Raw genomic sequence first — 14,057 nt, forward strand, 5'->3', positions numbered from 1 at the left:
AAGCAGTCATGATAACAAGGCGTAGGCCATGTTGTTGATGCGTTTCGAGGATGGACGACATACCGGAGAATCGTTAGTCATTATTATTTGATTAAGTATGACTCATCACAACCGTGAGCGCTATCAGAAGAAAGTTCAGAAGTGTGGTCGTGACCAGTTTGAGCTGCGGTACCAGTTGTCACGCCTGACCGTATTAAACATACTGGAGTACCTAGTTTTCCGCACGAACACGTTTAAAGAATTATAATAGTTTAGAAACTCACAATTTCCTCACCTCTAACCTTGTATTCCCTCCTCGTGTGAAAATGTTGCCAGGGAAACGTGTGATAGTGCTTGGCAAGGTTTGTATTTCACTTTATGTACATGCGGCACTATAGTATTCTTATTTCCTCTAGTTCGTTTGGAATCAGAATTTAACTATTGCAAATCTTTTCACATTTGGTCCTAATGTCAGAACAACTTTTCTTCCAACTTTCAATGCTTTCAATACTGCTAAATCATTTTAATTGTGTCCCTATATCTTATAATATACAACTGAATAATATTTCTTTATTTTCACTACTAATGATTCCAATTTTCCTGCAGAAATTTATGTCTTGCGTCCCTGGAGTAATTGAGATTTTTTTCCAGATATTTAGATATTAAAGTAATAAATTCAAGGTCTCAGCTCATCTTTGACATTTCGATATTTCTAGTCTTGTTCAATCTCATTATTTCCTGTGCAAAAAACCCAAAATTTTCTCTACTATATTTATGTTGAACGTTTTCCTCGGGAATGGATTAATGATCTGTGTAGAGCGGTCGGAGTGTTGATGGAAATTTCACGCGCCCCACGACTCATTTTTTGGCCTGACAAGGTATTTATCTGTGCTATGAATACAGTTCACTACAGCGCAGTAATTTTTCAGTAATTCTTTAAAAGAATTAAAATACAAAGGTATGATGCTATGATCATCCTGGTTTGTTCAACGTATCAACAATATGACCGACGCCCATTTTTTGAGTTGTTTGATAGACATGTACATAGAGAGTGATTATGTATTTCAACGGCTGGTTTATTGTATTCAAAAAAATCCTCAAAATCTCATATTAGAATTTTTGTTTTTTATAATCAACTTTTATAACTTAGAGGAAGGTAAAATGAAAATAAAATATCAATTATTTTTTCAATTTATTTTACCAATATTTAACTTCATTATAATTGAAACATCTGCAACTCTTTATACAATAAATATGAAATGTGGAAATCTATTTTTGGTCCTAACATTTTAAATATTACATACATCATTGAACCATGAATAAATAACGCGATGATTCACCCAGAAGTAACAAGAAATAAAAAAAAAACATCGTTCAAAGGGGATAAAAAGAAATAGCTATAGAAAGGATCGGAACTAATTATTTTTGTGTCTCAATACTATACTCTATTTCTTATTACATTTTATAACTTTCTTAAACGCGTGTATGATTTTTATTTATATTAAGAAATTAATCACAAAATTATGAAAATATTTGGAATGGATCGCATAAATGGCATTATTAACTCCTGTTATAGAAGATTTAGTCTATGTGATTTTAAAACTTGTATAAAGTTAGTCACAAAAGCAAATAGTTCCCATTAAATATATAGTACTAAACCTAGTCCAACACATTTATTTTTAATACTGGAATAAGGGGAATATTTTTATATGTTAAGAATCACAACCTACAAAAATTAGAGATAGAAAAAATAAATGGCTCCGTTAAGAACAAAGCATACATTAATAAAAACGCTACCGTATTTACAGTCCTACTGAAAAAATAGCCTAGCACATAATATTACAGATTTTTGTTTTATCGAATTACTTCTTCTCATTATGACAAACTTCATACTAACGTTTTATTTTATAGAATAATAGAAAACTACAATACACTTTATTCGTGGTTTCAACTAATACGAATACAAACTCACACATATACTATCACAATTTTTATTCATCTCTTCCTCATTTCTATTTGTTAAACCAAAGAGGCTTTTTCGTTAATATAAAATGGACGCTTGCATAAGTGTGAAAGACTTTATAGATAGAAATAATGTTATTAATAGACGGTGTATCAAAATAAAGTTCAGCTATGTATTGCTTACTGCGTGAATACAGTTATGTCAACAGGTATGTCAATTAGTAGCCTCGCTCTTGGAAATTTAATTGTTAAAAAGCGGATTACAAAAACGGTAGTTCGGAGATAGTAGCGCATAGAAAATTCTGCAAAGTTCATCACTTAAATTGTGCAAGCTCTTCTAGAATAGTATATATTCTAACTTGTCTAACCGGAAACGTGCTGTTGCTTCAAATGTTCATAGATCATCATTATTTCGTATTTCGTTATTTACACAAATATTTGGGTCTGCACCCCCACAAAATTCAGTGGGTGTATGCCACAGAATGCTTGATTTCGTAAACCAGCATGTTGTTTTCGAATGAAGCTCATTTTCATCTTAAATGGCACGTCAACAAAGCTACTGGAAGGCAACCAATCCAAAACACAAACATCAGAAACCCCTAGAATCGGTTAAAGTGATCGTATGGACTGCGATGTCAGCGCGAGGAATTACTTTTTTGAAGATAAAAGGGAACGTACAGTAACAGTCAATTCAAAGCGTTATGTGCAGATTTTAGACGACTTCTTCGTGTAAAACTAATTGTTATCACCAAAGAATATGGTTCAAATAGAATCAAACGCGTCCAATAGATCTCTGTCACAAATTCTTGGAAGTTTTTTTGAAAAATTGATCTACAGGAGAAGTGACGTGAATTTGCCTCCTCAAAATCTCGATTTAACTACTATGGACTTTTTCCTATGGGGTTATGTAAAATCTAAATAGAAGTATACATCAACGTTTATACCATGACCTGGTACCGTCTTTTTAATGTCATTAGTGACAATTAGACATACTTCTTTTTTCTAATCAATCATTGATAACTATATTAAACATGAACTTTATATATTAAAATTGTAAGAAACAGGTAAGTCTCTTTTATATTACTTCAACACTTCCACTTCATTAATAATCCATTCTTATTAATTGAATCAAAATTTTGAATTTATAATACAACTAATTATACCCAGCCATTTTGTCCTATTTTAAACCCAGTTTTTTGCGAAAGAAATTGTTCAGAGCATTTATTACAATTTTTCAATATTCTATAAAATAAAATTGTACCGCGTAATAATTAGATTCGTTTAGACCCCGGACGAAAACAAAAAATTTGGCAAGTGAGAAAATAAACATCAAATTACTCACATTCGAATTTTCATCCCTTGAATGTTATTTTAATTAAATGAACAGGGTCTATCGAACAGTCACAATTTTCGTGATTAATAATTATTTCTATATTTTGTAGCACACATCCTTTAATTAATATTACAATGGTTGTTTGGATCTCAAACATCTTATTCATTCATTATTATCAAATTTGAATATTCTTCTTTATTTTCTCATTCATTCGTATTTATAGGGTCTCTACAAAATTCATATAATACCTATATGTACATTAGTTCACGAATGATTAACATGTAACTAATAATAAATGTAGTAATTAGTATAAAATCAGTGTTTTCTGTGGGATTTATTCATTTTAAATCTATATGCTAGTTTTTTTTATGAAATATACAAAGTGTTTACATTATCATACCGTTTTTAGAGGTTATGTTCCACACTGTGTTCATTCATATAATCAAAATAAAAGTTTACTAAGACTATAAGGAATAAAATATACAAAACGAAACGAAAGTTTCTTAAGGTATTATGAATTATTTACAATATTTCAATTTAATACAACTTCTCATTTAGACGAGTAACAAGCACAAATGAAAACCATGCTTGTTGCTTCATTTTTGTATCATATAAAAACTCGACAATCAACGTACATTATGTTGTGTCTTTAAAACAAGACTAATCAGTAATTTTCCTCTTATTGAAATTATTCTCGTAAATAATCGATAATTAATTCTTTTCATCAATTAAAAACAATTAAGAGTGTGAGATATATGGAATTCCAAATATAATAGTAGGGACGACTGAATTTATTATTGTCCATAATATGGTGACAAGTTGATCATTAATCGAATACATGGCGAATGAAATACAATATGTAGTGAATACAAAATACTTGACAATTAAGTTGTTTTCAAGCAGAATAACTTTTGTAGTTATCAAGATAAAATAATTTTCTAAATAATTTCTTATTTCTTAAACCTTTTGATATATTAATGCATCCAAATGTTCTTGATTTTAATTTTAAAACAGAAGAGACTTAAAATCAAGGACATTTAGATGCATTGATAAAATAATTTTCATATCCCATTAAATTATGTGCATCGTGTTGGTGCAATAATTCATACCAGTACCATAGGTATAAAAACTCACCACATCGGATGTGACGATATACAATTTTATTAAAAAATATGGGAAAAAACGCAGATGCCAAACCAATGGTATGAATAATATAAAATGACAGACTGCGTGATTTATAGAGAAATAATTTTTTTGGATGTCGTATACAAAGTCCTAGCTAGAATCATGAGAAATAAATACTTGACTGAACAAGTGGGAGAGTTTTAAAAAAATGAAATTTTCATTCTGTTACACATTTACAATCAACGGTTCTGTATGACAGAGAATCTGGAATCATGAACAAAGAAGGAGAAAACAAAATAAACATATATGGGAGAAAGAGCTACTAAAAAGGATTTTCGAAGGAATGCAGGAGCAAAACGAGTGGAGAAGAAGAAGGAATGTATGGTCAAGCTGAGATGGGGTATGTTGTCATAATGGACGAAGATAGTTAGGTGAAAAGATCCATATTAAGGGAAGGAGTGACAAGAATAGGGCATTTACGGAAAAAATAAATAGAAACACCTTATTATTATTATAACTTATTTCGGCTTCCTATATTTAATATAGTGAAATTAATGCATTAAGTGAATTGGGTTTTTTTATTATTGACATAAATATGGTTATTGACAATTTAAAACTTGACACTGAATTTCTTAATAATAGGTATGACCTCCTCTTGCCCTAATAACATCTCTGATACGATTATGCATAAATCTAATCAAGTTGGCTGTTGTTTCTTGTGTAATAATAAGCCACTCTTCTTCTTCTGCAACAATAAGATCTGGGATCGAGTTTTATAAGATTTAGGTCAGGACTGCATTGTCATGCATGAAGGTAAATTCATCTCAATGAATTGCTAAAATTTCCTCGACATATGTATCAGCCGTTAAACCTCTTCTTTCATTAACGCGGTCGCCGCTACGAATGAACACAGGGTCGACCAGTAGACACTCGTTAGTACGTTTGAAATCAAGACATTCAATATAACCTAGAAATATCTCATCAAGACTTGTGGCAAATAACCATAAATTTCGAGCATTATCCAGATAATGTCAGTATTGAGTTCCATTATCGCAATTTTCCAGATAGAATATTGAAACTTATTCTACTGAAAGAGCACAATCACAAATTGAAGCTCCAACAATGAAGCAATTAGGATATAGGTTCGTAATATTTTAGAACTGATAGGATAATAACAGTTCCCCTATTTTATTTTTTAGGTGTATTCCACTAAACGTTCAAGGTGACAGAAATATTCTTTTGAACGTTCCACATAGCGACTACGACATTGTGGTCGCGGCAAAAACATAACTCATGAAGTCATGACTTACGTTCACAACGACCCTTGTCAAAAGGTGGGTCGAAGTGAGTGTTAAAAGAATTCGCGGAATTTTCAAAAATCAAACAACGCAGAGTGCAACCATGCGAAATCTATCCCATTACTTGATGCGGAAAGGTATATTATAAATAGTTTCGAAGCATTTTTGTTACACCCAAATACTTTACTATCGTCGTAGAAGATAATTTGATTTTACTTTAATGTAAATCAGCACTCCACTAAAAAATTCAATGACTTACAAATTATAAAATAGCCTCTTACAGCTTACGCTTTATTTATTTTGTTTTGCCATTCCTCAATGTTTATATCAACGCTCAGAACGCCTCGTAATCCATTCCACTTGGGTTTACGATTATAAGGCTCCGGACTAAGAGGAACGGGAAAGATCTCGTCATGATTATCGGGAGTGCTTAGTGGATTGCACACCTAGTGTACCTATAAAATCTATTGAACATATGATAATCCGCCGTTATTATTAAAAAATAAAATTTGCCAAATAGTTCAATTGTTGCTCAAAGTGTTCAAAATTAAACTTAATCAAATACATCAGTCAAAACTTTTTAGATAAACTCGACGCTAGATTAGAGCGTCAAATTTCGTCTAGAGCGCCAACTTAAATTAATCCAGCGTCAAGTTTGAAAACGCTGGAGTACTAAAACAAACCTCTGTTAATAAGCTGTTAACCTATAAATATATAGCGGTACACAGAATGAACGCGTTCTAGACGTTCATAAATGTCAAAGACAGTTCAACTTGTTTGATGTAGTTAGCTAGCTTTATACTTTTTACGCGCTGAACGTCAAAAACATAACCCCACTTTTCAAGTAAAGGTTGTAGTTGCAAATACCCTAAAAATGACATCGCTTGATACAAGAAAACTAAAATTTTATATAGGATATAGTTAATCATTTTACCTATTTGAAAATTCCGTGACAAAACTGGTGGTTAACTTCCAGATCCAATCGACAATCGGAATTTTTTATTGTTTTGTTTTGTTAAATCTCTGCTCAATAAGTTCAAAAGTTGATCATATCCATCTATGATCAAGAAATTCGTCTTGATCTATTTAGTTCAATCTAAAATATGTTGTAGTAAAGTGCCTGAAGATATTCAAATTGAGGGGTTTCGCCCACCAACGCCGTGTATATATTTTTGAACACATTTCATACATTGAAGTATATAATAAATTATAAATAAGTAATTCAATATCGTTGAATACCGTTCAAATTTCTTTATATAAATGCACTTTTCAGGTTATGTTTACTAACGAACTCGTGTCAAGTTCGCGTTCATTCCGCATGTGTTAAATATATATTCTTAGTTATTGAATATTAATAAACGCGTTTTCTAAAATTTAGTAATCCATTTTAAAAGCTAACGTCAGATAATTAAGAGAGCCACACAATGTTTAGTTTTGATGCTGCATCAATTTAAGACGTCGCGCCAACAAAATTGTGTCCGGTGATTTCATTTGACGCTCTGATCCAGCGTCGAGCGTCAATATTATATTGCACATTATCAGATTTTCATATTAATATCACCACTTATCATATCATTAAAACTATAAAAACAAATATAGCAAGACATCAATAAAAAAATATTGGTTATCAAATAAAGTTTTTATGTATACAAATATACTAAATTTACGCAATTTTTTCAAAAAAAGTATAAAAACTAAGAAATAAACAAATTAAAAAGAATGTTCGTCTCACAATTGAGAAGAACTAGTACTCTCATCCTCAGAATTACTTTCTGAAATCATGGCTTCGCCTGCCAAATGCTTCGGACTTGGGAGCGCTTGAACACCGCTTCGTCGGTCTAGTTCACTTGGCAATGCAGGAAGTCGTAAATCATCGTCATTATATTCATCTAAATCGAGATGGTCGTGATCTTCGAGTTTCATGCAGGAATTTGACAATTCGTAGCTTTCGTCTTGGTGTTCATCGTATTTGCCGTTCGTTGACCACATAAATATATCGTTATCGGAATCGCCGTTTCTGGAATTTGCTGAACATGGTCTATCCAGTTCATTCCTAAATAATTAATAATCTATTTAAAAATTTGAACGAAACCGTTCATATAATAAGTAATTGGAAGTATTTATAACAATTTGAGTCTTAATTAAAACTTAATTATCATTATACCCTGTATTATTTGAATGCAATGCTACTTATATTTGGAATAAGATAATTATTCATCAAAATATAATGTTCCCGAAATTCCATAAAACACGCAAGTTTTCTCGGTGATCACCTCTTCATTTGTCTGAAATCGTTTTCCACCAAGTCTTTGGAGGGAGCAAATCGGGTGGATATGGCGGATGAGGCATCAAAAAGTATCAGCAAATCAGCATTAAATTATTATTAAACAATCATTTCAATTCATAATGCGAGCTTTTGATCAACATTATACAAAACTTAGAAAAATATTGCGTAGCTGTTCGGTTGATGTATTCACTTTGTTAGGTAACAGAAATGTGTTGTATTTGACCATCATTAAGTTCAAGGGTACGAGTTTCTGGAGTATTTACAGTAAATTGCACTCCTGGACATTTAGTATCATACGTATTCATATAGCTACTGTTAAAAGTAGAGAAGCACTCGCAAATAATTCCTTGGGACGGAGCACTTTCAGGATAATAGTCACGTAACTTTTTTCGGTTTCGTATATGAGTATTAAAAATAATCGATTTGTTAAATTCAACTGAAAGTTTGATAGGTATCGTCAGAAAAATTGTGACAACAAACCACATAATCGCCATATCGGAAAAGTAGTTTTTCCATAATATATTTTATCTTCAGTTCGAACTTACTCCAAATATATCGTTAGTTCTGGTGATTGATATAAAAGTCTTTATAGCCTTTTGAGTGACAAAAATATATTATTATAATTACATGGAAATTCTTGAAATTCATAAATTTTAAACAAATAAATGGGGATTTGGAAAATCCGAAATTTTAGCACACTATGTAAAATCTTATAACGTAAAAAGACTATCTCAATGTATGGTACAGTATTATCACTTACTTATTTGTAGTTAAAATGGCGCTAGAAGAAGAGCTCTGGTTAAGAGGATTACGAATTCGAGGTCTTTTATTGGATGGTGACTTTGTAGGAGTATTTTTCGAAGGTGTCGTATTTCTGAAACTCCTTCTAACAATTCTACTGGCCACAACCTCCGGACTTTCATCCATTTCCAGTACGTAACTGACGGAATCCGATTTCTCAACGATTGCCTTAACTTTTGGTGAAGCTGGTGGAGACAAATCGTCAGTTTCGAATTCAACGTTAAAGGATTTTCTTCCACGAAATTCTTCGCCATTATTCGATCTGCTTACAAAAATAATTAACTTAACAAAAACAATATCCACAGATCTTGATGTTGCATTTTTCTTTATAATTTTTTTTATTCATAACTTTGAATACGAAAAGATCTGCAAAAATTTTTTCTCCAGTCTTCCGTTCAGTTTATGTTAATCCAAAAAATAACTTATTTGAAAATTCAAAATATACGAAAACAATAAGACTAATAAATTTATTAACGAGCCAGGTGATAAAATTTTGATATTATGTATATTTATTTACTATTACCTTCAATATATACCCATCAAAACAAAATCAACGGCTACACTGATTTTTTCGTGCTCAATTACATCAATTACAAATACCGTGTGCGCAATGGTTTATTTCTAAGAAATAAATTACTAAATTTCCATGCAATTTATTTTAATATGACGATCATTTTTTCTAATCAACTCCCTACTTTCTTTGAAATTGGTTTTTTAACCGTGAGCTTTGTTTTCATCTCTAACCTTTAATTTGTTTCATAACTTACCTATTTGTATAAGTGCGTTCTCTAAAAGACATAGCCCGTTCTAAGCTCAAACGGGTCGAGTTGTGCCTTTCATTGAAACTAGAGCTCATCATAGAACGATTAAAAACAGTCTCTTCAGCTCGTTCTAGGACTTTATTAATAACTTCCTTGTTTTGTTTCAATTTCCATTGTAGTTCTTCGTTGTACTGAGACAGTCGTCTTTTTTGAATTGTTTCTTCTTTGAAGCTCTCTTGTAGCTTATGATTTTCTTGAATAAGCGATCTATAAGTAATAGAATGAACGTTATATTCATATCAAAAGTTAATATATCAAATATATCAATAACTTTTTCTATAAAAAAAAAGAAAATTAAGATTAAATGATTTAAGAATTGAAAAATTAACGAAATTTGTATTACTATCTTACTTTTCAGTATCAGCTTTCCTTTCAAGTTGTAGCTGAAGATCTTCACATCTAGCATTTAGTACCCTCGCTTTTTCTTCAGCACCTATAAGCATTTCTGCCCTTTGATTCGTTTCAGCTAAAGATTTTCTTAGTTCGGCTACTTCGTTTTGTTTTAATTCAAGAACCGCCCTTAGTGATTGTACTTCCTACAAATATAAATCTTGTTATTTGTTTGTTCTTTATTAATACGGGTATAATTAAAAACATTACGAGGTGTGGCTATGAAGTAGGCTTGGTTAATGATTGTCAGCCTACTCTTCCGAATGCAATGTCTACCGTGTCTGTAAACAAACCAGTGTAACCGTGGCCTTCATGTGTATAAATAAATTTCACATAAAACATAAAAAATGGGCGCGTGAAAGATTTGCAAAAAAAGACTTCCTACACTGTTTCGAACAATGGAAAATTAGCAAGGAGTGATGTAGGGATAGAGGAGGGGTATATATTGAAGATGATACTAAATAAATATACATAATATCATAATCAAATGTTTTATATCACTAATCTCATTATTTAATAGCCATACCTCGTATTTATGAAGTTTTAGAAATATCAAATACAGTCAAACCTGGATAAGTTAGAACTGGGTAAGTGAGAAAACTGTATAAGTGAGAGTAATAGCCGAGATCCCTCATTTTAAGCTCCCAAAACCCCTATAGGCGAGAAACAGAAACCTCTGTAAGAGAGTCGTTTTTCCCTCATAGACGTCCGTTAGTGAGACTGCTACTTATCTATACCTCTATAAGCGACAGTCGAGCTTTATTTACAAATTAAACATGTATGTGCTATTTTATGACTCATTCTTAACTTTCGTGGAACTTCCTACCTTTGTTTTTGTATTCTCGTCAATATTGTACCTATTCTATTTCGTACCTATTCTAGTTTGTGGAACTAAATAATGTTGTTATTTTATCGCATTCTTTTCAAATAGACACGTATGCCTGTGTACCGTCCTGTTTGTCGGACTTACTCAGTTTATAGTTATCAATTGCGAAGGAAAATTCTGTTCTGCATCATGTCAAAACGGAAAATTAAAGTACTGTTATTCAGTGATAAACTTAAAATAGTGAATGCATTTGAATCCGGAAAATCGCGAAATGAAATTCAGAGAGAGTTCAATTTACCAGAATCCACCTATAATAAAATTATAAAATCAAAAGACTCTATAAAGTCTGAGTGCTCTGATGGATATAGAAATATTAAGAGTTAGAGCTAGAGTTTCTGAATTTCCCAATATCGAAAAGTGCCTTTTGGAATGGATAAAACAACTCTCGATAAGAATATTCCCATAGATGGACCTTTGTTGAAAGAAAAATCAAAAGAGTTTGCTACAAAACTGGGAATCCAGAACTTTTCTGCTAGCAACGGCTGGTTAGAGGGTTTTAAAAGGCGTCATGACATAGCTTTCAAAAAAACAGCTGGAGAAAGTAAATTTGTGGACCAAGATGTGTGCAACCACTGGACTGAAGATCTTTTAGAAGGGTATGAACCAGACGATATTTACAACGCGGATGAAACTGCTTTGTAAACATTTACGTTTAAAGGCGAAAAATGCCATGGAGGAAAAACAAAGCAAGGAACGCCTTACACTTCTCCAAAGCGACCTAGATGTTTTAAAGGTGTCGAGACTCTACCTGCTGATTATGCCAATAATTTGTTGAAAAAAGTTGACAGACAAATGAAGATAAACTGAAAAAAATTCTGCTATTCATTGACAACTGCCTGCTGCCCATACGGACTTACCAACACTTGCAAAGGTAAAAGTAATGTTTTTACCTGCTAACACCACTAATAAACTTTAGATTAAGGCATAATTCACACTTTTTAAACGCTTTTACCGCAGAGAAGTCGTTAAACATATTCTTACGAGCCTGGAAGAAAACAGTAGCCCTGACATTAACGTACTTCTAGCTATGAAATTTGCTAGAAAAGCATGCTACTTAGTCAGTGACGTTACTGTCAAAAACTGCTTCAAAAAAGCTGGGTTTTGGAAAAGTACAGATGAGCAAGACCTGCCAGAGGAAAATGATGTTGAAGTTGGACCTATCAACGAGGAATGGACTAAGCTTGTCTCTCACGAATCCAATATGTTAATGCCGAGCTTAGAAGATTTCGTTCAAACTGACGACGACGTAACTACCGCTGGAGAACAAACCGACGACGATATCGTTAAGAATTATGTGAACACCTGTATTGCTGGAAATGACAGTGAAGACGAGGCACAGAAACAGAAATAAAGATCATTCCAATGAAGCCAGCTTTAAATGCGTTGGAGACGGTGCATTAGTACTTTGAATACGCGGCGGTTGTTGATCAAGCAATATTCGACAAAATTTATGAGTTAGAGGAAAACATTCAAAATACAAAAACAGAAACCCAAACGAAACTGACGGTTTTCTTTGAGTGCAAATAAGTTCTAAATAAAATAAAATTACATAGTACATGAATTTTTGTTTTGTTTTCGTAAGCATTTAAAAATATATTATTATGTACATAATATATGTTGTGCATATAATGCACATAATTTTATCATATTGCATATTTACTACTTTTGTACTTGTTGTTGCTGCGTATCCCTATAAGAGAGAAACGCTACCCATGTACCTGCATTAGCGAGAAACTCGGGTTAGTGAGAAACCTCTATAAGCGAGAATGAGATTGTGCTCCCTTGTGCTTATCCAGGTTTGACTGTATATAAAATTAAACGAGTTATAAAATAAATAACAAACTGAAGAAATTGACACATTTTTAACACAAACTTCCATTTTTTTATTCTTAATGATAACGGCTGATTGTAATTTGTCAAATATATTTCATAGGTACACAAAGAATAAGATGAGGAAACTATTATTTTCCTATTAATTTTAAAATATTACAAACCTGTATACTAATTCCTTTGTCATCTCCGTAGCTCAATAATCTGTCATTTTCTTCTCTCAATCTTTTATTTTCTTCCGATAAACTTTTCAGTTTTTGTTCGAATTCTCCTTCGAGTTTAGTCAGCTGCAGCTTCAATTTGTAATTGTGCTCTTTCAGTAAAATTTCTTTGGTTTCGTAGTCATCTTTCAATTTCTTACTTTCATATTTAACTTTTTCTACTTCCATCTAAGAAAAAGATGTGGTTTTTAGTAACTTATAAACTAACGAATGTATAAATGTATTATGGCTATCTATCTATCCGTACTTACCCTTTTTTCGTCGATTTGTTCTCTTATAGAATCATTTTCTTCTCGGAGGATGTCTAGAGATTCCTCATGTGTTCTTTGCAATTTTTCAAATTCTTTCTTAACAGTAGCAAGTTGTTCTTCTTGCTGTTTACATAAAGCTTGAAGAGCATTTTCGTTTTCTTTTAAAATACGTTGTTCTAATCCAGCGTGGCGTTGGTTTACTAAAAAATCGTTTCTATTAAAAGCTGGAAAGATAAATGGCAACGTATATTACGAAACAAAAATATAAAAAACAATGACAGTCAATTACATTTAGCTATAAATTGAGATCAATCCAAATACGAATGTCTATATGTTTGGATAATTCTTCAGGTATAAGAGAATTCGTTCCAATATTCTATCGGAAAAAGGATGAAAGTGTATGAAAATTGCGATACTGGAACCCTGGAACCTAATCAATATTATTAATATTTGGATATAGATAAACATTCATTTTCCTGGAATGAGCTTGAAATTTATAGTATCATGATTTGCCACATGTCTTGATGAGATATTTCTGGGTTACAGTGTATGGCCTTGATTACAAGCCTATTAATTAGTGCCTACTGCCCAGCTCAGTACTTTTTTCGGGGCTACTTTCTAATATAAGCCAAAAGGAATTAATTTCAGTTTCATCTATGGCCAAATCTATGAGTTAGTGACTGCAAGAAAAACGCCGCGGCTTAATCGCTTTAAAATATATCAGGAAACTATAACCCGAATTCAGACAGACTACCCATCAGCTGATATTATTAATTTAATGACGAGAATGCCTGCCGGACTCTTAAACATCCTATCGGCGGCATCACTTTCAATTGACTATGGTAAGTTGATTATTCCTTGAAGTAATATTAT

General features: G+C 32.1%; 1 protein-coding gene across 2 annotated transcripts in view; it reads right to left on the reverse strand.

Moving 5' to 3' along the window:
- Positions 1-1,154: 1,154 nt before the first annotated feature.
- LOC130440813 (uncharacterized) overlaps positions 1,155-14,057 on the reverse strand; it is a 149,043-nt gene continuing 136,140 nt past the window's right edge. For both annotated transcript variants that reach the window (XM_056774160.1, XM_056774159.1), the window contains 6 exons: positions 13,185-13,384; positions 12,877-13,101; positions 9,958-10,142; positions 9,553-9,813; positions 8,745-9,047; positions 1,155-7,750 (listed from right to left, as the gene is read on the reverse strand). In XM_056774160.1, coding sequence (XP_056630138.1) covers positions 7,426-7,750; positions 8,745-9,047; positions 9,553-9,813; positions 9,958-10,142; positions 12,877-13,101; positions 13,185-13,384 — 1,499 coding nt within the window. In that variant the 3' untranslated portion in view covers positions 1,155-7,425. The remainder of the gene's footprint in view (positions 7,751-8,744; positions 9,048-9,552; positions 9,814-9,957; positions 10,143-12,876; positions 13,102-13,184; positions 13,385-14,057) is intronic.

This window comes from Diorhabda sublineata, chromosome 2 (genome assembly GCF_026230105.1).
Source record: "Diorhabda sublineata isolate icDioSubl1.1 chromosome 2, icDioSubl1.1, whole genome shotgun sequence".
Lineage (NCBI taxonomy): Eukaryota > Metazoa > Arthropoda > Insecta > Coleoptera > Chrysomelidae > Diorhabda > Diorhabda sublineata.